This window comes from Megalops cyprinoides, chromosome 2 (genome assembly GCF_013368585.1).
Source record: "Megalops cyprinoides isolate fMegCyp1 chromosome 2, fMegCyp1.pri, whole genome shotgun sequence".
Classification (NCBI taxonomy): Eukaryota; Metazoa; Chordata; class Actinopteri; order Elopiformes; family Megalopidae; genus Megalops; species Megalops cyprinoides.
The window spans coordinates 54128668-54146084 of NC_050584.1; the positions used below are offsets into that span (position 1 = coordinate 54128668).

General features: G+C 38.0%; 1 protein-coding gene across 1 annotated transcript; it reads right to left on the reverse strand.

Moving 5' to 3' along the window:
- Nucleotides 1–1090: 1090 nt before the first annotated feature.
- brinp3a.2 (bone morphogenetic protein/retinoic acid inducible neural-specific 3a, tandem duplicate 2) lies at nt 1091–16208 on the reverse strand. The gene is made up of 7 exons (XM_036521533.1): nt 16000–16208; nt 12302–12492; nt 10250–10440; nt 6316–6421; nt 4606–4842; nt 3632–3854; nt 1091–2395 (listed from the first exon to the last, which is right to left on the reverse strand). The coding sequence occupies exons 1-7, from the start codon at nt 16191–16193 to the stop codon at nt 1279–1281; spliced, it is 2259 nt and encodes a 752-aa protein (XP_036377426.1). The 5' UTR covers nt 16194–16208; the 3' UTR covers nt 1091–1278.
- Nucleotides 16209–17417: the final 1209 nt, after the last annotated feature.

The window sequence follows — 17417 nt, forward strand, 5'->3', positions numbered from 1 at the left end:
CAGAACATGGATGGATATTGGAGAAAGGCAAATTTTACACTAACATTAGGGAAGTATTTTTCACTCAGAGAGTCAATGATGTATGAAATATTTCACAAGGACTCACAGTGGAGGCAGAAAGCAGTGTTCAAAATACAGTGGTATGCTATACACTATAGGCAAAATGAGGAGCATAGTTTGGCTGAAAGGTCTGTTCACATCATTACACCTATGTTCTTATGTTCTTAAGCATGAATAATGTGCACTTTAGCACTTACAGGAGCTTGAAATTGAATCACCTGCTCTGTTGGAGTGTCATACTTGAGAGTGGAGCTTATGGTAACAAATAAATTGGGACAACACTAGCCCATCCTTAGTAGTGTACATTTAGAAACACGTTTTGCCACAAAACAGTGTTTTCTTTCAATAATATTTTGCTTATAGTTATGCACAGATACAGAGAAAGAGCCATTTAATAATGACAGATTTCTCATGCAAAACAGAGTTAGTACAAGTTTCATAATTTGTGGGAGGCAATTGGTTCAATTCAAGTTTACAGCTTTATACATTCTTAGACTTCTGCTACAATTAAGCACAGACCAGACCGACAAAATAAATTGAGTTAAAACCTTACTCTGCAAGTAGTCTATATTGATCATGACCTCAGTGTAGCTGCCACATTACATTGGATTGATTCTTTGATAATCATTTTCTGGTATTTTTATATTTTCTTGCATTCAGTTTCACAAATTCAAAACGTTCAGTTATTACATTTTATACAGTTCTAAAATGTGGCGGTGTCTAGGCATAGAGAAATAATTCCAAAGTACATTTATTATTTTTTTTTTATAACAATTCATCTACAAAACATACTTACTGACAAAACACTGTATTATCTTCATTGTGGAAAGTGCACTGTCACTGAAGCAACAGAACTTGTAAAAACAACTTGTAAAAACAAACAAGTATACAGTTTATCTTAAATCACCCCAGTCCTCCCCATCCCCCAACAAACACACACACACACACACACACACACACACACACACACACACACACATACATACACACACACCGCTATCGTTTCCACCTTCCTTGATTTGGTCTCAGTACATACAAATGGGAAGTTTGGACATAACAATATTACTGATGTAGAGTTATGTATCTTTTTTGAATGAACAACTTTCATTTTATGGACGTGATGAGGTGACGAGGCGACTCACCAGATCCAGTGTGCATAATAAGCATTTAACTGATACTACACCTTGCCTCCTCCACTTCACTTTAGCTGTGTAGATGCTAACTACACAGTTTAGTGGTCTCATAATCAATAGAGTTGGGCAAACGTGTGCTGAAGGCTTGCAAAGACGAGTGGATCCTGATCACCTCATTGGCCGTCAGTTTCAGTCTGTGCCGGAGGAGGCAGGCAAAGAGATCCAGCTGCTGTTGGCCTGGAGGTGAGAGGCGGTTCACCCGATCGCGGATCTCAAGCAACTGCAGTAACGCAGAATCCTGGGAGCCTTGTGTGTAGGGATAATCCAGCTGCAGGATCAGATCTCGAATGGCTTCAGGATCAAAGTGCATGCTGTAGCCGAACACTTGGATGCTGTTTATTTTCATGTAGCCCAAGTTCCTGGATGGGTCAATGATCTCCAGGGGTTCGTAGTACGTACTGTCATTCCCGTTGGTGCTCTGGGTCTTGACACGGCTCCTTAAATAGATGTGAATGGTTTCGAAAAATGTTTTCCATTTGTTACCCAGGGTCAAGGTCCAGTTGAAGCACTCCAAGGGAAGGTCAAGCTTAGCTGGTTGCCAGTCTGGAAAACTATTCTCATTTATAGGCATATACCAGCTCTCTGAGTGACTGCCCCCAAAAGGGTTTATGTACAATGTTAGTACGGGCTCTAGTGTGCTGTTTTTAGTAAGGCAGATCTGAAGGGATATGCCCAGTAGCATATGCACGAGATTTGACTTGTACTTGTTGCTCTTTAAGGTGAGGAGCATGCGTTTCCTCCAGGAAGGGTCAAACCAGCTGTTAAGGCGCATGTCATTGCTAATGAAGATGGCATGGACCTCAAGCCTCCTGTCTACTCTCTGCAGGAGATACCTCAGCTCAAGGTCCTGCAGGTCTGTCTCGAAGCCCAGATAGTTTTCAGTGGAGTCTGCAACCATGGGCTTGCAGGTACCCTGGCTGAGCATGAAGCCGGAGTTGCAGCTGCCACAGCGGGTGAGGTTGTCAGTGGCACATGCAGCACACGCCTGCCTTTCGCCTATGGAGCAGGGAATGGGCAGCTGGCAGGACGTCTGGTCATATGCACAGATGCAGCTGTGTGTTTCTGCAGAAAATGACCCAAGCTGGTTGTTCTCTGAGCAGTAGAGTAAAGACTGTAAATAGTTTAACCAATATGTCCGTAGTCTGAAATACAATAAAAAGAATAAAAGGTCAATTTCTTTGTAAGTATGCACCATTTTTTGTTATATGGCCTGTTTGTAAACTGTTAGGGAAAACTGTCTTTAAGGGGGAAGTATCTTGGTTTGGTCAATATGAATATGATTACTGCCGTTTTTTCACTGACAATTTTCACCGACATTCATGTGAAATTTTTCAGTTTGAAGTCTGATCAATTCAGGCTGTTCTTGTAAGGTAATTAACTACAACAACACTTACATCAATGATTATTTCTCAGTCATTAAAGAATGCATATCGGCCTGGCCTAGCTTTTCACAGCATTGTGTGATTATAGTTGACCTTTACTGTATCAGCCACAACTAGTGGCAAGTGTACAAGCACCTATACATTACTGCTTGTCAGTGGGAAATGTGCTGCTATTCCAGTCCACACTAGCCCTCCTATTGTATACTGTTTGAATTTTAGTGTGGAACCTTCCCATGTAAGAATACTGGAGGAGCATGCATGACTTGCTCAGCACTCTCCAGAGGAGAGTTGCTGCATACAATATTGAAAAAAAGGGAAACATACCCACCCACCAAAAAAAACAACCTACTTGTGCTTGTACACACTGAGCTGATGCTAACATAAACACATCATTAGTTGGAGATTTGGTTTTATTTTACAAAAATATTCTTATTACTGCATCCAAAATGAACAAAACATGACTGAAAGTAACTACCTGCCAAGGTTTCTTTAACAGAATACATTACTGTCAGTAGTTTCATTTATTTAAAAAAGTAGTTCTTGCACTACTTTCAAAACCTTGTCCAAAAAGCAAAATCTGAGAGGGCCGCCAATTGAAATAATTTCAGCAAACTGTTAAGATCTTTTCTATGTCAGGCTTAAACTGAGTTGTCGTTTCCCGGAAGAATTTCAGTGTAATTGTCAGGAGTGAAAAATTTGCCTCAGGAATAGAAATCAATCATGAACCATGCGTTTGTGTGAAGTGCTGCAAACGTAATGTTGAGAAGTCTTTCATGTGTTTGTGCTACTCCAAGGCAAATTGACACATATTCCTTTTTGCAGTCTATTGAGATTTTTCTGAAAAAAAAATTCAACACATTTACACATGAGCAAAAATGTGACTAAATTCTGTGCGACAAACAGCTTCAATGGAACCTTGGACCATTATCACATTCTGAATTAATGATTCATTTATTGTTTCTTCCGCCAGTATGAACCCTTATACAACTTACTTACCTTTCCCTGGGTAGAGTAATATGTGGCTGTTTTTGACACCTCTTGCTTAGACCAAAGAGCTTGTACACCACTCTTTGAGCTCTTTTCAGCAATCCTTTCATGTTGCTCTCCAGTTGCTCGTAGCGCCGCTGAAACAAACTGTCCATTGACCACAAGTGCTGTATTGTTGAAATGTTCAGGAAATAATTTTGTGGCAGTCTTGCCACAAACATTTTTAATTCATCTGTTGAAATTCAGAAAAGAGACATTCTTACTAAGGTAGGCCTACAGAATTAAACATGACAAAAAGCAAATGTACAGAGAAAAATGCATTAGTTTTTTCTTTATTTCTGATCATATAGCTCACAGCCAAGATAGCAGCATTTCAGATGGAAAGGACTACTGTTCATTTCTGTGGCACAGTACATTCCAACATCTCATTTTGCTGACTGAGAAGCAAAGATATATCTTTGATGTCCCTCACTGAAGGACACGTTTATGTTGCAGAGGAAACTATTTATGTCTGCCACTTGCTATGCCTCCATCTTGCTCTTAAAACATAAACTGTGAAAGTAATTGCACTCACAGATATTACAAAAAAAGTGATCCATTTTAATTTTCCTTCCACTGTAATAGTTTTAGCAGGGTGACCTCAAGCAGCAATGATGCTTAAACGTTATGCCAAGTGCTCTCCTCCATTGGCTGTTACTCCTTTGATTTTAAACACTGGGCAGGTCATAAATGTCGTTTATGGGTGATTAATCTTGGTAGAAATGCTGTAAATTATGTGTGCAGGGGTGGGCTTTTTAACATCTAATGCTGCTAGTTTGTTGCTGCTTTCCTAATTGCTTGCCAAAGTTTAGGATTCATTAGAAGTCAATCGACTCAGTGTTTAATGTAAATTAGTAAGTCAGGCAAACAATGGAAATGGTTGAAAGCTTGCAAATGCACGGTGTATTATGAAAAGCTTAATTCATTGCTCCTTCACTCATTACCTGAATCCTCAAATTCTTTGTAATGGGTGCTCCAGGACTCAGTAATCCGAAGCAAGCTTTCCTCCATTGCCTGAATATCCATATATGGACAGTTGCACTCTGGGAACTTGTGATCACACTTACACCAGCAATCATTATCTTTGCATACAAAATCACCCTCACTGTTGCAGGCAATGTAACTGAGAGCAGCTTGCACAAAGCGGTCCCTCAGGTAATCAGGCAGGATAACCTGCAGACCTTGAATATATAAAGAAACACATGTATTAAAACAACAAGCACCACAAAACAACAGAATTGTATATGTGTCACCCAAAGATAATGTCCCAAAATCCAGTGCAAAAAAGTCCATGTGAAAACAAAAGGACATATTTCTGTATTTAAAATATGAGTACTGGCTTCTAACTAATTACCTATAAACTGTGTTACCACATGAAGGCACATAACCAAACTAGCAGGATAGTCTTTGCTCACAGTGCCATTTTGATCATTTTTATATTGACTCACCATCCTTTTCAGAACCAAAGGACTGAAATGATCTTTAACAGTACCTTTAATGATGCACTTAATGATTATTCACAGAGATTCTTTGCATGACATGTTCTGGGAAACAAATGAAAATCCACCACTCCAAATACAATGGTCAATCAATTGAACCTTCTTTCAGGATGAAGTTCCATAATTATTGGGGGACAGGGCCCTGTCTTTTTGAAATATAGTCAAGGGATAACAGAGTGCAACAGACAGTTTAAACTGCCTGTTCCAAGTGCAGACTGAACCCTGTGGTTTGAGTTTGAAACCACTTGTGTTATCTGCCGATAATCACCAATGGTGGGACAAACTAACTTCCACTGGCCAGTAACTCAGTAACTCCTTTGGGAGCCTATGAGTGCAGAGGTTGTTGTGGAAAGACAAGCCTAATGTACAAATGTACAAAGTTGTGTGAAAAGGGAGAAAAATACAAGTGGTTAAGAATATTGTTGCATGTAACAGTAGGGTGTGTTTTGTTTACCAGGGCCCCTCATCCTCCTACTCTAGAATCTTCTAATGGTTTATGAAGTGCCCATGAGTCACGGGGATGATGTCAGCAGAATCCGTCTCTGCTTGTTGTTATTCACTCCACTGTGATGCACTGTGGGACTTGTAGTATGAAATATAATCATTAGCCGCAAGCAACAGTAATGGAGAATTACATTCATCTTGCTTTAGGGCTCCTGCATGATGCTGTGAGCATAGAAGGTGTTGCAGAGAAAAAAGCTTAATGAGCACAGTTGATGAGTCAAAAATGGAAAGAAAGGTGAAAGTGCATAAAGAGTATATAAAAAAAACAGTAATTGGGAAATCTTGCTAGAATACAGTAATACCTAAAAGGTGATATTTGAGGATATTTCCTCTGGAACCCTACTTAATTTCCATAGATGACTTGCGATCATTAATTTAAATCAAACCAAAATGGAGAACCTGATAACTTCTGTGAAAACTTACCAAAAAAAAAAAAAAACAGTATCACAGAATAATCTCTGTGATAACAGCTACATTCATTGCAAGAAAAACATTTTATGAAATCTAATTTTGTGGCAGATGATCACTTTTTCCTGCAAATTATATTGCCTTTGTTTCAGTTTATACTGCAAATGTACATACAAACATGGCAACTTAGTACAAGCAATGTGCAATGGCAATCAATAAATGAATAAACAAATAAATACATACCTTGTAAGTGAACTTTGTTTTCAGGACTCTGAACCAGCACCGAACTAACAGAATCAAGGTTGTCATAGTTACTGCAACCAAGAGGACCTGTTCTTGTTTCTGTTACCTGGGAAACAAAAAACAGACCATTGCTTAATTCGCAAGCAATTTTAATTGCTTAATTTGTATATTTGGGAAGTATAGTTTTTTATGCACTTCTGTTTAAATCAAAAATGTTTTGTTTTCTAAACACACAGATTTTCCTTAGATGCGATTAGTCCATTTTTCAATCTCAAAAATAACTTCTTTTCCTGTTGTTTGAAATACATCAAAGTTAAATCATCCCAGCACTACAGCTGAGATTTTGCTTAGAGAAAATGAAGCAAAAGGATAAACATGTTGCTTCTTTCATGTGTAGATTCTGTCTGAATTTCAGTTTTTGTATTTCCCCTTATGAGATATGGTAATGTAATAATGCTAAATGCCTAACAGTAATTATCTTTGTCTGCAAGGGTACCCTGTAGACCCGGCCAGTTTGAAATGTTTTATTGTGTGTAAGTAGGATTTATTTTGTCCTTCAGCAGCATACATTGAATTAATTATAATGTCCTTTGTACAAACAAAGCGAACGGTGCTGTTTACTTCATTTAGAGACAAATCACTTGTAGAGATTCATAATGGAATGTTTTCTCCACAAACTGTCATCACGGTGGTTTACATTGCTATTTACAGAAAATAATGACACAGTCTCATTTCCCTCTCATTCACAGATCTGATTCTGTCTTGGAATGATTGGAATTCATACATTCTGTGTGCATCATGCACATCCCAATTAATTAACTGATCTTAGCAGTGGCATCGTTAGGTCCGATCATTCGGGGCTATAGCCTCATATATTTTAAGCCTAACCCGAATATTTTCACCCTGAAAAAGGAGGTGTTTATAGCAAAACAACAGATAGACTGTGTAACAGAGTGGAACTTGACTTGCAGCGTCCGAAGGTGTGATAATATTTACTGGGGTGATAATAATATTGTGTGATAATAGTATTTAATAATACACACTGAGGTGGCAGTGTAGCATAGTGGTTAAGCAGGACTTGTACCCAAAAGGTTGCTGGTTTGATTTCCCACTGGGGCAATCCTGCTGTACCCTTAGGCAAGGTACTTAACCCTGAATTGCCTCAGTAAAATATCCAGCTGTATAAATGGATAACATTGTAATTTGTTCTGGATAAGAGCACCTGCTAAATGCCAATAAAGTGATGTAATGTAGTTATTATGAAGGTAGATATAGCCCCAGATCTTTTCAATAGCTAGAAACGTCCCTGCATCTTAGATTAGAAAGGTGCCATTTAAATGTAGCTTGCTAGGTTACAGTACTTAAGTGACTTAACATGTCTAATGGATTTCATTTGTATTGGATGAGATTGGTAAGGAATTGCATCACTGTAATTAATTTAAGTAGCTATGCTGTCATTACATAAATAGTGCATGAGACACACACAAATCTATCTTCTCTCAGCATGTAAAATTTAGATTTTTGCTCTCAAAGTTACATTGTGAAATATGAAGTACACTTATTTCCATTGAGCTTATTGCACTGCTTCTACAACTCTGAGCTAAATCTAGCATCTCTGCTAGAAACAGACACTAGTTTGTCTAATATAATGTTTATATTACTTCATTAGAGGAACTTTATTCTAAAAACTGGCAATTGATAACACACTTCCATGGAATTTGCTTTGCATGGTGTATTTCAAAGCTGTTCTTTATATCCATTGTTTCATTCAAAGCAGTGTAACTATGCAAGCTGTGTCATGTGCTTAGGTAAAGAGATTTGACGTAAAAGGCACAATACCAAACACTGGTGTTAAACCACTGGCGTTAAAAGCAGTGTATTTTAGTTGCAGAAGTAAGGAGTTTAAGGCAGAGTGTGATAACAAGGCTGAATAATTTCTGTGGAGGGTCTTGCGGGTAATTTTGCAGCAAAGTAATATGATTAGGAAACTACAAATTTGTAAATATTTTGAAAATGGACATTTCATTCTGCATACTTTTGGTTAACATAATTAAAAGTTAAATGTGCATTCATCATTTGATGACAACTATACAGATGACATTACATTTTGTATTACCATCATAAGGTAAAAAATAAAAATAATACACAGCAATTAGTACAAGAAGTCGCTTGCATTTTATAAGCATCAATTTCTACATGTTTACGCTGCCAGCAAGCTAAGAATTATAGTGCCAGTCTGAAGGTGAACCTTAGTCAGTTTCAGAACTCAGAAATGGACCATCTGAAAATATTACTCCAAAGCAAACATAAATCTGCAGTAATATGCCTCAGGGAAATCTTACAAAAGCAAATACTAACTGAAGTTATAGTACACTGTTACTGCTCCAATAGCTAGAGACACTGTGGTGACAAAAAAGGGTGAAGGGGGGTGAATATCAATGACCCTGTCTAAAAATGGTCAAACCATTAAAATTACTATGTAGATGAAAGTCATAATGAAATATGCGAACAATCTGAGCAGAACCGAGCTTAAGTGAAGCATTACGACTTTGGGAGAGCTGAGATTTCCAGGGTGAAGTCCCAGAACAGCAGCACAGTAACTGGCTTTTCCCCAGCAATAAGCTTCTAAATTTCCTCTCCTTACGACACAGCAGGAGGCATGGCTTTGGGGAGGGGGTCCTCTTTGGCTTATGCCACATTCAATTTCAGATTCATACGGCAGAACGCTTAGCTCGGCCTGTCCCGTAAGATTGGGTCAACGCCCCATGGAAATGATGTGTACGCTCAATGGATTGCTCCTGAACTTATATCAATACAAAAGATAGAGCTTCACTCTAGTGCATCTGTGGTCACACCTGTCAGCTTTTTTAACACGAAATCAGGTTCACGTGATAATCTATCCACAATAAATGCTTGAGGTGAATTCTCAACTGTTCAACAGACTGTCTTGCGAATCCATTGGTTGCCCACTCAAGCCTACTTTTTGACTTTGATACTGCATTAGGATTACTGTGTGAGAATAAAGATGCTTGCATATCATTGATAATGCATCATGTACAATTTAAGTCCCATTTTGAAAGGTATTGCTATTAATATGTTTGCTATCACGATTTCCTGAGAGGGGGGTCAATATGCACCCATCTCAAAACAGTGCAATGAGTAAAACAAACAGACAAAAAAAATCAAAGTAGCATACAAATTAAACTTTCCCAATATTATAAGATGAGTAATGTTACATTAGCTAGCCAAAATGTTGCATCTGGAAAACCTAGCAAAACATTAAAAAAAGGGTCCGTCCTTCACAATGTCCAACTGTGCTAATCCATTGTTTTAAATGACCTCTGTTGTTAAAAGGACATTAACAACTCAACATGAAAACTCTTTTCATTGCCCCTCTGTTATATGATATCACTGATGTGAGGGTTTGGAAGGTAAGACCCTATGAACCTTTTTCAATGCTGTCACTTCATGTCACATTGCTAGGACATGCTTCACTTTTCCCAACCACCATACTGAGGGCTGTCAGATTTAGTGAAACATGCATTCCCTCATTAAGGAGTTAAGTCTCTCAAACTGGTGTGCTTTTGGCAAATGGAGGTTTTTCATTGTCACAAGATGGGTTTGTCACTCATAGAAAGTTTAAACATCAAAGTGGGGCCGTCTTAATGATTCCTACCTACACACCATTAATCAAGGCATCACCCATACACACTCATCGCTAATGGCATGACATTAAGCTAATCTGAAACACTATAGTCGTAAAATTACATAACGATATGAAGGATTTTAAAACAAAATGAACAATTACTAACTGTATACGTGTTCACAAATGGTAACACTTGAATGGCCTTTGGTGGTCATCTTTTTTTGATCAACTCTACATTTGCATTCATTGACTTCATGTTCATGGAATTTGAATTGTCTCAAAACGTACCTTGATGGCAGTGGAGGCGATCTGGAGGTGGTGCAGCTTGCGTAGCGTGCTCTCTCTGTCGATGAAGTAGGAGGCAGCCAGCTGGTGGAGAGTCTCCAATGTGACGGACGTACTGTTGCTGGAATAGTCGCTGCCATCCGTATTTTTACTCAGTTTTCTTTTGTCCACAAATATAGTTAAGGCTTCTTCTCCTGTGAATGAAGTCAGCGTCAACAATATGTGTGTCTCTGTGCATGAAGATTGAGCCTCCCACGAACATCTTTTTATATATTCAGTCAATCATCCTCAGAGAGAATGAATAATTAGCAGTGGCAAGCCATGTAAGAAGGAATGAGCTCACACTTGTGTTTTGACGTTACAGAGGTATGGGATTTTGTTTGTGCTTTATGTTAGTGTCTCTCTTACCACACAGCAATTGGTTTAGGATTTTTATTGCATCAGTATAGTCTTACTGACTTTATACTACATGTGCACTCTGTATTCATGCATTGAATGAAATCCATGTTCCAAACTACAGATAAGCAAATAATTTACAAGTACACAGCCTGGTTGTTTTAGACTGTTTTTTTTTCCTGGAATATTTGTTCTTTACCAGAACATGTGTGTTATATCAGATTGCGTCAAAGAATATGATCTGTTTACAGAAATTAAAAATGGTCACCATTCCTAAACTCTGAATTTGGTAAAAGGATCAACAGTGTTGAGTTCACTGAGGAAATGCTTTCTTTGTACATCCAGAGTACCACCAAAATCTTATCAATAAAACATTCCCACATTCTTTCTGTAACTGTACATACTGTACTTCTAAAAAAGGTAAGAATCTGTCACACAGTTAAGTACTTCCAGTTATTGCATTTTTTGGGGAAAACACTGCCTATTATTTTTACATGTGGACACCATTTTACTGCAGCTAATTTATTACTTTGCCTGTCTCCTCCTGTCATTGATTGAATGAGAAACACCTTCACAGAATGCATAATAAACTAGAATGATCTCCATCTGTATTGTCTGTATTCAGGTGAAGCATCCTGTAATAAACTTCTTTGGCACAGGTGATTAAAGTTTACTGTGTTTTACTTGATTGTGTAATTTGAGGCCACCAAGGCACCTCCTGTCTAGATGGTGTGTGGCTGAAGTTTTACTGTGAATGTGGCTTAACCTAGAAATAGTTGCAGTTATTGCACTATATGTACCCTGTGACAGTGTTAGTGATTATGATAATGACATTCATTCTGTTGATGATTATGACAATGGTTATGATGACAGTTCTAAATTATGTCAATCAAGTGCCAACTTATTATTATGCTTGAAGAGCTGAAGGTGTTGGATCTTATTGTGATATTTAAGGAAACACTGTTATGGCAGATACTAATGCTACCAGAGGATGTGGTAGTGTATTATCTGACAACTCATTAATTTTGATGTGTGCTCAAATATATATTAAAAAAGCCTGACTGATTTCTAAAGAGAAATACCCACAGTCTAGTTGTGTTAGGCTTACAATGTTTACATTACAATTTTGGGGGTAATCAGAAATATAAACATAATCCAAGCAAATTCAATGTCAATAATAGATCTTTAAATTGTTAGCAATGTCTCCTGAGCCAGGGAAGATGGTCGGTTGAAGATGGTGGTGGGTCAAAAAACTTCTGTAAATAGGATGTATTTATTAATTCAATTATTAGGTAGATTGGTTCTAGTCTTATACTGCAGTTTAATTTATACACTGTATAAATTAACTGTATATATTGTATAAATTTATTTTATGTATAAACATAGTCAACTACCAGACTACCAGACCTATGCATACTTCTTGGGTAATGTAATGTTTGTCTGATTCAGATGCATGTTATAATATGTCTTGCAATATGTTTAAGGAAGAAGAGGCTGGTTCAATATTCATATGCACTTTTTTTTTACTTCTTTGCTGAGGTTTATGTTTAATCTGAGATATACATTCTTAAACTAATTGTTTTGCATGAATTAGGCTCATTTTAAGGAAGATTAAGATCTATTTCAGAGATATTTCAAGCACTTCATAATGCACCGTACCTCCCAAAGTTGCCGCTAGTAAAAAATGGGTCCCATATTTCTTGATGAGATTTTCAGTAATGAGCTGGATGGTTGGTCGCCGTCCCAGTAGTCTTATGTTGCGGATAAATTCTGGGGTGAGGGGTAAAGGGGAGTCCAGGATATCTTTCTGCTCCACAGCCAAGTTATTCACTTTCCACCTCCCAAACTCTCTATGAATAAAGGAAAACACAGTAAACAACTGTCACTTATGATCTATTTTCCTTTATCCCCAATAGGGATAGTGCGAGAGAACTGAAACGTGTGCAAATTGCATGATGAATCCTCAACTAAAAAACATGCTCAGACTGTGCAACTGACAGGTGCTCTGCTTTGTCGCACATGTGGCAACAATATTTTCTGACAGCTGTAGGGTGCTGCCTGCTGATGAGGTTCAACAGTTTTCTTCATAATAATGATAAAATTCAAAAACATAGTTTCATCTAAAATGCATAATTCCTTATTGCCTTATCAGAGCAGTCTCTGCATCTATAGATTTGTCTACGCACAGCTGATTTGCATAATTGCTGACCACAAAAATTCTTTTTCTGTGGAAATTTAAAATGTGCACAGCAAGTTCGGATTATATATGTGTGAATCCTGGTGTAATTAATTCCTCTTCCACACCATTTAGCTCATCAAGGTGAACAATTTAAATTGACTAACAGGCTTTAAAAAGACAAACATAACAAACATAACAGCCCTCTTTCTACCTCTCTCTCTCTCTCTCTCACACACACACACACACACAAATGATACTGTGTTCTTCCATAAAAGCTTGTCAGAAGTAATCAAAATAGGTTCGGCAACCTTCAGTGGAAATGATGGATGGTCAGAGAGTGGCCTTTTGAAAGGATATATATCACATTAAATCAGGAATGATGAGGGGGACCCTCTAAACCCAGATGTTTGACTGATTAATTTCAGGAAAATCCCTTTATTCCACCTGCTGTCTCACAATCATCATGGGGGGAAAATTAATAAAAAAAAAATCTCTGCTGGAATATGTAAAAGCTCTAATGTTCAGTCTGTACTGATGAGCATTTATTCATTCATTTTATCACATAACTAAGAGTTCTGACCAATTATGAAACATATATTCATCTTCTCTCTTTTTTCTATATCATTTGATATTTTGTACTTATAAATTCAACAGCTTACTTCTTACTTCTCTGGTGTCAAAACAGGATATTTGATGACATGACATTAAAAAGCATATTCATTCCTAATTGGAAACATGCACACCAAATTAATATAACTTTAGCTGTAACTGAGTCTACAATTTAAGAATACAGTCTAAAAAATTCTAAAGAATTTGACAGCATTGATTTTATATTTGGTTCTCAGACAATTATAATAATAATACTGAGGAAAAGATCTATATACAAATTCTTGTTTAACTGACTTTTATCCAATTCTGTGTAAGACTACAAGAGTGCACAGCAAAGCGAGAAGTGAGAACCAGTAAATCCCTTCTGTCATTTACTCCCTCGCCATTGAGCATGATAAGCTTCCCTTGTCTCATCTTAAATGCAGTGGCTTCCTATAAACTAGGAATGAAATCAGTGTTAAGACTGTCCTGTATAACATCTCTGAAGCCCCTGTCTGAAACTTGCTTTTTCATATATGTATTGTATTTTCTCTGCTTTTTGTACCTTTGCTTCCATGCTAGCCTCTCCAGCAGATGCCTCTGTTTTTCATTAGTGTGATCTAGATAAAAGCCAGTATCATGCATTTCTGCTGGCCTTTGTTATGTAAATGTAGAAGTGCTCTCCTTGTTCAGGCCATGGAGTATTCATTACAAAAAAGCTATGTCATTCATCTGCTTGATGTTCTCTTCATATTAAAACAAACACAAAAAAACAGATGATTTAACAGATGTTGATACACTGTCATAATTTACATGTGACTTTGCAGACAAACTGCCATAAAGCACATATTTCACCCTATTCCCCTTTTAAAATCTAATTCAAAGGGCTGGTCACTTTTGTCTGTAGGGGCATGCACAAACCCACTGAAGTCATTCAGCAGAACCGTTGATACCTCAGGTTTACGTGCATTCTGGTGTCTATGGCAACTGTCTCTTGGCAATATGTGGTCTGACATTTTATGCCTACATGTGGTGCATGGAAGCCCTCCTCGGGGTGCTGAAAATGACGCCACTCACCAATATTCTCCAGAGCAATTCCTAAAACAAAAAAAATCCCTATTTCCTTCAGAGAGCTCATTAAAATTCTTTCAAATTCAATCAAGGAGAAAGGTGGAAAATTGAAAGAGGAATGAGATGGTGCACTTTCATTACAGGGATGTTGGTATTACATACCACTGTAACTAGAAGAACCACTTCTGGTAATTCATCTTCTCCATGTCATCGAGGATCATTAGACTTTATCAGAGTTAGGGAAGTCAAACTCCGCATGAGGAGCATTGTGTACGAAAATAATATTGTCACTTTTAATCTTTCCAGATTCGTTTTGCCCAAAAATTATTTATTAGCACTAGAGGAATAGGCTATGTCACAAAGGAAGATGATTTCAAACAAACATGCTGAGATTGTTGTGAGTTAGAGGGGATTAAAATTAACATTGTGATATCGGATCTTGTCATCAGCGCTGTATGGAAACTTTCCCATTGATGCAGACTAAGAAACAAAGAAAGAGGAATGCTGACATACGTATGTGCCAAATATAAATTCACATACTGTCATGTTCTCATGGTCTCTGTCTGTACTGCTGTAAAGATTGAAACCAGGATCTGCCTTGCATTGTAGTAAAAACCACTGTCTGGCTAATACCATTTTCTAGTTCAGACAGGTAGCCACCATGCACTCAGTAAAATCCCTGTGGTCCCACTTTATATGAACATTTTGTGGGAAATTCTTTGGTAGATTCATGCTGTGTGGTAGTTGTTTGTTCAACACATTAATTTCATATGTGTGCTTACACAAGGCACTCATTCCCTGGTAAATAAAATGACAATGTATACGCCCACTACCATAGTTATACTGTATCTACCCCTGGCTTTTGATCACTGATAAATGAGTTCAGAGAAAAACAGGGATATGCATAAATCAGTGATCAGCATGTTTTCATCGAAAATGGTGCAATAATATCATTATTAATTAAGGGTCAGTGCAATCTTCAAAGTCCCATACACAACCTTGCTGTTTTCAGTACCCTCCCAAGGGATATGCTGATGAAGCACAGTCATGGGTATTACAAACCCACAAATCATTTGGGCTAAGACCATTAATCTTATGATGGACACAGCATTACTTTAATGTGCTGGTATTAGGGAAAATTAAAATAAACTTGAAAAGAAGCCAATCACAAATCAAGCATGCACCCTGTGAAAAGAATGTAAATCCAAAAATATGCAACCAATTTTTTCCATGGATTTCATAAAACATTAAGGAGGATTTTCAAACCATTTTGCAATCAGTGTCAAAAAGTGAGTAGTTAGAAGGTACAGAGTTAGGCATGAGTTCAATTTGTAAGTACGCAGGTAATTGTATGAGGAGATGTATCACTATTGACTATTTCACTTGTTATTAAACTGCTGTACATGGGCCATTTTTAAGTATCTAAAACACACTGACATTGACAACTGAATTTTTAACAACAGCATTCAACACTTTTCCCTTTTGAACATTTGAACTTTCTTGTTTAGGCCTCACACACCTGTATATCTTGTATCTGGTAGAGAAGCCCTGTCGGCTCCTCTCCACAAAGTCGGTGTACTCCTGAGAGTGGTGGAAGGGGCCCTTGTCAGAGAGGAGCCAGTCAAGGGGCCCCCTGGCCCTCTGATCGGAGAGGCTGGCCGTGGCTGCAACCCAGCAGTGGAGGCTCAGTGTTAGGAACTCCCATAGAGCCATCAGAGAGGAAGAACAGGTCAGCACCTGCACTGTGCCGCAAGATCACACCTCCACTGGGAACCTGGGATCCTCATTCTCTCCACTCCCCTTGTGCACCTGGCCAAGGAAAGACACACACACACACACACACACACACACACACACCAAACAGCCAATTAGAGTGTTGAAACACTGTCTCCTTCAAGACTTGAGACCTTCTTCAGAACCAGAGGGAGTTGTCTACACAATAGGGAAAATAATGATTATCTTCTGTGTGTATATTTACAGCATATGTGAGCTGTCGACTAATTGCCTGTCTCCCCAGCACACATCATGAACACTGCTGGAGTTTACCAAAGTAAATTCCCATGCACAAAATAAGGTATATTTAGAGGTGACTGATGTATTGCCCATTGATTCTGTGCTTAACAAATCCTATTCTTACAAACCATTAGGTGAGTGAGTGCTACTATTCATACAATTTCCACACAAACAGAGTAGACAAGCTTTACATTTTGTGTGCCCTGAACCTGAAGATTAGCAACATTTCTTTCAACAATTAAGAAAGAAGAAGGCATTGCAGTGCCACACGACACATCCTTTCCATTCCAACTGTCGGAATATTCCACCCTTGGTCCTTGCCTCATATTGTTTTCCACATCCTTCCAAGAAGTTGTCAATCAATCTCCGTAGCCGTGACCATAGCAGCTGTTTCAATAAGTCCTATTATTGTTTCTGATGGCAAGCTGTCAAGTGAAGTCTCTCATTTGTCTATGTGTGTATGTGGGTAATGACCATCATTTCTTTCCATTACAAAAGGGATAGTGTTTTGAGGGGAGGGTGATGGAGGTGGAAGGAGGCTCAGGATCAAAACAGAATATGAACAAAAATCAAAGTAAATGTAATAACATGGAATATTCTAGTGCTATTAAGTGATTTTGGGGAAAAATAAATGCATTTTCAGTCTCTGGAATTCAATATGAACATTTATGTTAGAAATTGCAATACTTGTGCGAGACTGGGGTTGTATGACCTTATATGCTGGGTACATGTAGGTCTACAGAATGGACTGCATCCTGTATGTAATGTTCAGATAAGTAGATACATAATGTGAAAACACAGACCCGCTCTTGGAACAATGCATTTTGCTGTGATTACACCAGATTTAAAAGCCTGGCTTTTTCTGCCTGACATGTAATTCTTCAGCAGAGACATCCACACACGCTCCTGCATATTAATGAGCTG